Below are 8,349 nucleotides of genomic sequence, written 5' to 3'. Positions count from 1 at the left end.
TGTTTAGAAGGAAAAAAGGGGCAAATTTCTTTTACAGACAGTTTGTAAGTTGGACAATTTGTTTAGAAGGAAAAAAAGGGGCCCAATTTCTTTTAGAGAGTGCTTGTCAGTTGGAGGAGTTTTTTTTATATATTTATACAGAGGGAAGGGGAAAAGGGAGCTGAAACCTGTCTTTAGATTATTGTGTTGCTATCTGCGCTCTAAAATGTGAGGGGAGGCTTGTACAGGAGAAGAACATCCTTAAGGATTTGATTGAAGTGGTCTACTCCTACATGTCGGCAGCGCCACATGTATTCGGCCAGGTAACCCAAACTGGTCGCTTCCACTGGTGTGGATAGTCACCTCTCTCACCAATTGCGCGTAAGACTTCAATTCTCGCTCATAGTGCATGTGTTGCTAATGGAGGAAGCAAGACTCCACCTAGCCTGAGTTCTCTTATACAACATTGGACTGAAATTCCTTCTTTTGTACGGCCGACTGCATTTCTACTTGTTCTTTCTCTCTTGGTTTACATAATACGACGGAGATAACTCACGTCATACAGTCAATTGTGCTCAGACATGTACCTTACCTAGTTAATTTCCTTTGGCACAACCTACTTATATTAACAACGGATAGCCACATTTATTTATATTTAAATATTCTAATTTATACAAATATTCGTGAATAATTACATATTCAGTTTCATAAATATTTAAATCTTTAAGTATTCATCTTGACCTCATCGTGACCTCTCCTTAATCCAACCGTAACTTTATATGGAACATATCGACTTCCTCCGGCAACAAGCACTCGTGTGGCGTGGTCAGACTGCTGTATTTCTATACCAAACAGTTCTCTTCATTGCAGGTTCGATTCCCCTTTACGACACAATTTGGATTAAATGTATTAAATGTGTATACTAACTGTAATAATCCTTGTACTAATGACAGGAAAACTGTGGAGAAATAAAAGGACGGGATAGTGAAGGAAAAAGGAAACGGTAGAGGGTATAGTAGGGGGAAAAAGAACGGCAAAAGGACTCACTTTTTCGCCTTTTTATTGCGTGGGGCCCCTTCTTTTTAAACCTGGCCCCCTAAGTTACTGAACCCCCTTTCACATCTCTATCCCCCCAAAATAAATGTCGCCCCTTTTTAAATCTGCCCTGGAGCAAAAATTTCTCCTAAAAAGTGAACTTCGTATTTGGAATTCTTTCCGGTATTTATGTTTAATTTGAAAATTGTTTAAAGAAATGTCCCATACTGATTAAACATGTAAACCACCTCGCCGATTGTCATTGAAAACCTAGGCTTAAGAAACACAATAAACATGACAAATGAAATGTCTACTATAGTATAGGCCTACATAAAGTTCCGGTGATGAATTCATTCCTTTGATATGAGTGAGCAGTAAAATGTTTCAAAAATCAGATTACATGTATTACATCGTTTACAATAAAAATGAAAGCCATCATTAAACCTCTAGTAAAAGGGGTGGTTCCGTTTTAATATTTGGGAAAATCTGTAAACTGATTTGGACTTCTTTCGTTAAATGTTCAAACATGTAGTGTGTAAACGCCTAACCCTAACTCACCACCCTGTCATTCTCCTGACTGCAATAATGACCCAGACACACCACCCACTATGTACTTGTATGCATTACACGCTTCACGTGAGTCGGCTTGATCCCTTGTACTGTACATCAGCTTAACCATTGCATTTTTTGCAATCTTGATTTTGATAAAGCAGTTTGAATCATGTACTGGTGAAAATTATTTGAGACCTTATGAAAAACTGGTCTTTTTTCAGCATACAGCATATGCAGTGTGTATGTGTAAACTCCTTGTAAAATACATGTATAAGATGCCAGCTTACACACCGTATCTCCACGCATCAGAATGTGTCCCACAAACAATGCCTCACATCATTCACCAAGATGCTAACGAGACGCACCATTTGTTCCCTGAAATTCATCTCGGCGTGCATCATCATCGCCTTCATCATCGGGTGCTACTTTGCACTCCGGAGTATCACCAAAGAAGAATCCAGCAAAGATGACGACTTCAAGCGACAGCAGGCTCTCCACAGGGAAAGCATCCAGAAATCGTTGAAATTGAAAGCAGCTGAGAACAGACACAACCAAAGTTTGAAGAGAGTTCCTACCAATCCACCAATCCCAAATCCAAAGAATCTGATTGTAAACAACGCTGGCAATAGACCACTGAGATCTCGGTACAATGTTAGCACTTTTCCCCAACCAAACTATAATGTTCATGCCTTTTACTACCCATGGTACGGTAACCCACAATTTGATGGGAAGTACCACCACTGGAATCATCCCAGGCTCCCTCACTGGGACAAGAAGATTGCCAAGAAGTTCTCCACTGAAGAGCACGTACCTCCAGACGACATAGGAGCCAGCTTTTATCCAGAGCTTGGGTGCTACAGTTCCAGAGACCCAAGTGTGATTGAAATTCACATGCAACAGTTGCGGACAGCTGGTATTGGTGAGCATATTCAGTTCAATTTGTGATGACAGGTTTGCACATACAATTGTGAAATGTTTTGATGAAAACAAAGTTGCAGTAAATGAGGTTTACTCTGAAAGGTACGGTCCATCATTCGCAGATACCCAAAAGGCAACTGATGAAATTATTGTTGAAAGGCATACTGAGATAAAAGATGGTTATGGGACTAAACTTCCTGTGATGTTCTTTCTGGCAAGCTGTCATTTTGAAGAAAACAATAAAAGAAAGCCAGTTCCAGTGATGCATGTAAAGATGCATAGTTGAAAATTGCCGTTAGAAATTCGTGTAAGCATTCACGTGACCCACCCTTTGTACGGTTTCTATAATTCGTCTGTTCAGCGTGTGAAATAATGTAACTGCATTTGACTGAAGCTGAAAACATGTCTCAGGTACTGAATTCAGATACACTTCAAAGCTTGGCAACTTTTGATCTGAATTTGAAATCTGAGAATATCGTTTTGCTTGGAATGTACACTTGTTGAGCTGAAACTTCATCATTTTAAGGCATCCTTCAGATTTTCATAATTTTGTTCTCTCAAAGGAACGTAATGCACAAATGACAATTGATTGATTGCGTCTTAAACGTACACGTTCATATCCCTAATGAGTATGTCGTAAGGTTTCCACAAAATACCATTTCCCAATTAACTCCGTTATTGTTTCTCTGTTGACAGGTGTTTTGGTGTTATCATGGTATCCGCCAAGCAAGTCTGATAATAATGGTATCCCAAGTGATGACCTAGTCCCAATCCTTCTGGATGCCTGCCACAAGTATGATATTAAGGTCAGTGATCGATGATCAAACAATCTGTCTACCACTACATAGTTTCTTAATAGACACATTTCTCACCAAATTCAATTTCAAATTCACAGTTTGTTCAAAGCAGGGTTGTACATAGTCTAGTCTCTTCAAATCTGGGTACGTTCATTTCAAAGTCATCCAGTCTCAAGCCAAATCACAAGCCTTCAAATGAATTGTGACAGAAGTGCTGTCCATCCTGCTTCATGTGTCTGAGCTGAATACTTGGGAAAGGACTTGTAAAAGAACTTGTGACAAGATTTGTTGACTCAAGCAGTTATAGGGCTGGTTTCAAGACCTGACAGTTAAAATATCCTATGAATCTAGAGCTGAACATACAGTACATGTACATGTACAAGGCACACTTATAGCTTACAGATGTGTACTTGTGTAGCACTGCTCACGCATGAACAATGGGCTTGAAGAGCAGGAAATCTGTCCATAGTCATCTGTGTTTTCTGATCTACACTACTGCCCTTGTGTCTTCATTGTATCTACATGCTCAAGTACACGTAGGTCTGTTGCATTTGCTTTTGCTTAACACAACTCTCTGTGGGTAAAGGAAGGGAACAATGCTTTAAGACTCAAATTGAGAATGAGAGACATACAATAGATGTATGAAGAGTGTGTGATGATAGTTGTCAAGTTTTATTCTCCATTTTGTGTGGTTGTGAATAGTAGGGCCTTATTTTCATCTTCTACATGTACATGTAAAAAAAATACCTGTTCAAGTTCTATGTGTCTTTGATGAACCCTAAGCCTCTCTAGGTACCCTGCTTTAACAAAATCTAGCAGCTACTACAAAACACCTACTGTTCACTGCTTACATCAATATCTCACATAAAGTGACCACTGTTGGATACCAGTGGATTTAGCTACAGTTAGGATTTGTAACTTTAACAACTGAACCTTAATGTGTTGTATTCATTCACTGCAGCTGGCTTTCCATAGTGAGCCCTACAAAAACCGATCTGAGCTCACCTTTGTAGAGGATCCCAAGTATATCATTGATACCTATGGTAACCATCCAGCCTTCTACAGGTACAAACACAAAGGCAAAGATCTGCATCTCGTCTACCTGTACGACTCCTACTTGACATCCTCAAGGGCCTGGGGGCGGGTCTTCAAGAAGAACAGCCCGCTGAGCATCAGGGAAACCAAGTATGACGCCGTCATCATTGGCCTTTACGTTGAGCAGAAGCACAGCAACGACTTGCTCGTGGGTGGTTTCAACGGCTTTTACACCTACTTTGCAGCAAAGAAGTTTACCTTTGGATCCCGCTGGACGAACTGGAAGTTCCTTGCCCAGTTTGCCAGGCGAAAGGCCATGTTTTTCATTCCTAGCGTTGGACCGGGGTATGACGATGTCAAAGTGAGGCCCTGGAATGGGGTCAACAACCACCTGCGCCAAAACGGCGAATACTACAAAGAATCCTTTACAGCAGCCATGAACCAAACCCCGCCTGTAATATCCATAACGTCTTTCAACGAGTGGCATGAAGGCACACAGATTGAAAGTGCAGTTCCCAAACCTAGCAGGAACCTGAGATATTTTGATTATCTGCCGAATGACCCGGACTACTACTTAACCCTCACCAGACAAATGGTCAAGAAGTTTACATCCCGACAAAGAAAATCAGAGCATGATTAGAAGAGAAGGTTAACCATTGCAACCTTGACCATTCCCAGATCCATCTCAGTCCAGCAGGAGGTTTGGTGGATTTCAGAGCCTATTCTCTCTTACACTGTACTTTGGGGCCCAATGTCCCTTTAACATGTTTAAATTAGTACCAGTGAAGGATAATGAAAGTTTTTTTACATCCATTTAAGAAAATAAAAGGACATCAACAGCATGTTTAATACAATCACTGTACTGCAAAGTGTCAGCCAAATGTGTAACATCATTGAAAAGTAACAAAGTAACATATTCATTTTTTTAAAAATAGCTTAAATACATTCCAGATTTTATGCATCACCGAGCTTCAGTGTTTTGCAAAACACTCTCTTTGCATTTGCTAAGACCAACAAACCCCCACCTGAGCACTCCATTCCTTGGGACTAGCAGGTGTGACATCGTCAGTGGCACACGCGATCCATTTTTTTCTCAGCCAATTTGGATGTGAATCCTTTTACTCAAGTGCTCGATGCTACAGATGGAGTGCTTCATGGACCAGTTTATTTTTTTTCTTTCCAAATAACCCTATGAAAAGTACCGTCAGATGAGCCACGGACAGTATGGCAGCTTTGTCGGTGGTGATTGGACAGGTGTTAATTGGTCTTGGAAAATGAAAGAGAAGCAGACGTTTAATTTGAAAAATTGTTTTGTGGTTGAATACAAGTCAATGATTTGCTGAAGCATCTACAATGTCCCAAGGCAGAGTGTGCCAGTAGATACCGTGCTTTGTGCTAGCAAATGAACATGTGTAGTTTGGTCATAATAATCATTCCAATTAGGATTATTTTGCACGGAAGCACTCTGTGTAGAGGATTTGCATTGTTGGTGTCTTGCAGACCAGTGCTTTTGTTCCACATGGTATGCACAAAGGCAATTTCCTTATGGAACAAAAGAACAGCCATGCATGATGGCTTCCACACAGTGCCTCTATAGCAGTGATGTCTAGGGAGTAATCACAGCTGTAACAGAATCTGGCAAATGAACACATTTTCAAGGTTCTTTGATTTCTTGAGGCGTTCATATTCCCACATTCAATGAGAAACTTTGTTCTGCACTATAACTCAATGTATCTTGTAAAAATATGTTCCATAGAAATTTCCAATCTCTTTGAAAGTCTTCCCCTAAATTGAAGAGAACATGTGAGAATTTCCTCAACTGATATAAATTGTCACGAAGGGACAAAGGCTAGTAAAAGAATGATTTGTTGTGTACCTTCCATTGCCCAACTAGAAAAATGGGTGATGAAATCATTGATCCGCTGTAAGATCAGCCATAGTACACAAATATTTCAAGGATTACTATGTTCCTAAGTAACAGTTAATCTACACTATGTGTTATCATGTTTGTGACAAGCAAGCACTGAAGCAAGATGATTTTAGATTCAAGGTTCAAATGGTAAACCTACATATGTGATTGGCAAATGCCTACAATTCGCTGCACCTTTTAATATGTGTAGTTTGGCTGGACTGCCACAGTTTTGCCCTGTCACTTGGATGTCGCCCTTTTTGCACCAATGGAGGCAAAGCATATGTGCATGCAGGGATACCCAATCATTTTTGACGATACTACTACAGAAACACAACATTCAAAGTTTGGCGCAGAGCATAAAGAAATGCCATTCTTTTTTTTTCTTTTGCGGGGGGGGGCGGAGGGACTGAATAATGTTTACTTATTCAAGCTTATCTTGAAGACATCACACATACGTTTTCTAAGCTCTGAGGGCTTATAGTCTGAATTAGTTGTGGTCTATCCAGCAAGTGCAGGTGTAATACTGCGACTGTTCTCTCATGAATGCAATGCGCAGTTAGCACATACTCATTTATAAAGCATATACCGTACATGTATGTACATGTAGGCAGGTCACCACCTATGTGTACATTTTGAGCAATTGTTTTAATTTTGAAATATCAGAAAGACTGTATATATTCTGACTCTGTGTATACAAATGTATTTTGAAATATGATTGTGTTGTACAAGACGTGGATGTTGTATTGCTGGTTTTGACAGATATACGAAATTTTTGTAATTCTGTTTTAAGGATGGGACAATGCGAAGAACGTAAAAAATGAAAAATGTTAAGAACAGTAAAAGCCACATCGCTTTTGGTATTCCCATTGTATTAATTGCAATGTTTGAATGACATTGAAGTGGCAATAGATGAAATTGCATCCCCGGAATTGACTTGTATTCTGGTGAACTATGGCAGGCATTAGTAAGCAGGAGGTCACGGGTTCGATTCCCACCCGAGTAAAGTTGTTAATTTTTTTGCAAGTTCTCTGACAAGCACGGAGCATACAGTGTTTATCAATTTATTCGTTGGGTAAGGGCAAAACCCGTTATGTAAAATAAACTTACAGTCTTCTTCAGTCACATTTCCTTTAACCTTATTACGAGCAGCATGAATCAGCGAACTCGTCGTCGCTACTTGGGCGCAGGGACCACTTCAATTGCAAACTTGAACTCGATAACCCTGGTTATGGTGAAGATCTTGTTTACGTCTAGGTTTGTTTGCATTTCAGTGGGCTGATGCTGCGTTTTCTGATCTTTTAAGTGTGATGTGTTTGCTGTCTCAAGTCCAAATTTATTCATGCAGATGTAGAGCTTAGTTCAACTTGGACGTGCATATTATACATGCGCTGTGTAAAAAAAGGAGGCAGCTTTTATGGTCGCATATGTGGAAGACGTCATGATACATTTAATGGAAATCCCCAAATTACTTTTTATGGAAACCACTCCCTCTAGGAATGAGTTTATTCTGCTGGCAAATCTCACATGGTGGGATCATCGGTACTGGGTTTCCGAAAATTCCCCAGATGTCATTTTTGCAGAGCAATCCCTCTTTTACAGTGATCATTTTGGTCTTTATTTCCACACGATTTGATCCATGTCATTAGAAACAGCTGGGCGAAGCTTCCCTAAATAACTTCACTGTGTGTTCCTTGTTTTTGATAACCACGAACAGTCATGCCGCAACTTGTGTCACATGACTTGTAATGATTTTTCACATTGAACCGATTGGATTACCACAACATTAAACAATTCAGACGTTGGCATGTAAAAGCATGTATTTTTTTCTAAATATGGACTATTAAAAGTGTGAAAATACGATGCTTTTATTTCCTCAAACCCGAAAAAGTTGGAGGGGTGATTTTACAGTATTTGGATATATTTTCTTTAGATTTATGCCCATGAGTATGAACTACTATTACCCGCGTGTAGGCAGTCCCGCATATAACGTTAACAAGGCAAATTAAACAGAACAAAGAAAACAACGGTCCCACACAGGCGATAAAATGACAGCAAGAAAGAAAAAAAATATGTTGAATGACTTGTTCGAAAAGAAAGCCTGCTTGACAGCCTTAAGGAATC

The 8,349-nt window shown here is 39.8% G+C and overlaps 1 protein-coding gene across 1 annotated transcript; it reads left to right on the top strand.

Moving 5' to 3' along the window:
* Positions 1–1,793: 1,793 nt before the first annotated feature.
* Positions 1,794–7,346, top strand: LOC147796615 (glycoprotein endo-alpha-1,2-mannosidase-like). Its single transcript, XM_087146908.1, has 3 exons — positions 1,794–2,485; positions 3,181–3,290; positions 4,243–7,346. Exons 1-3 carry the CDS (start codon positions 1,915–1,917, stop codon positions 4,954–4,956), a joined length of 1,395 nt encoding a protein of 464 aa, XP_087003034.1. The 5' UTR covers positions 1,794–1,914; the 3' UTR covers positions 4,957–7,346.
* Positions 7,347–8,349: the final 1,003 nt, after the last annotated feature.

This window comes from Acanthaster planci, linkage group LG15, assembly GCF_054643075.1.
Source record: "Acanthaster planci isolate LZ-2023a linkage group LG15, COTS_SCS, whole genome shotgun sequence".
Taxonomy (NCBI): domain Eukaryota; kingdom Metazoa; phylum Echinodermata; class Asteroidea; order Valvatida; family Acanthasteridae; genus Acanthaster; species Acanthaster planci.
The sequence above is the reverse complement of the archived record's forward strand: the minus strand, read 5'-3'. Positions and strand labels throughout refer to the sequence as shown.

What these genes read in the sequence shown, in the direction of transcription:
- LOC147796615 (XM_087146908.1), top strand. Translation starts at nt 1,915, where the DNA reads ATGCTAACGAGACGCACCATTTGTTCCCTGAAATTCATCTCGGCGTGC. An exon ending in GTTGCGGACAGCTGGTATTG is followed by an intron (nt 2,486 to 3,180) that starts GTGAGCATATTC and finishes CTCTGTTGACAG; the next exon opens with GTGTTTTGGTGTTATCATGG. An exon ending in GCCACAAGTATGATATTAAG is followed by an intron (nt 3,291 to 4,242) that starts GTCAGTGATCGA and finishes CATTCACTGCAG; the next exon opens with CTGGCTTTCCATAGTGAGCC.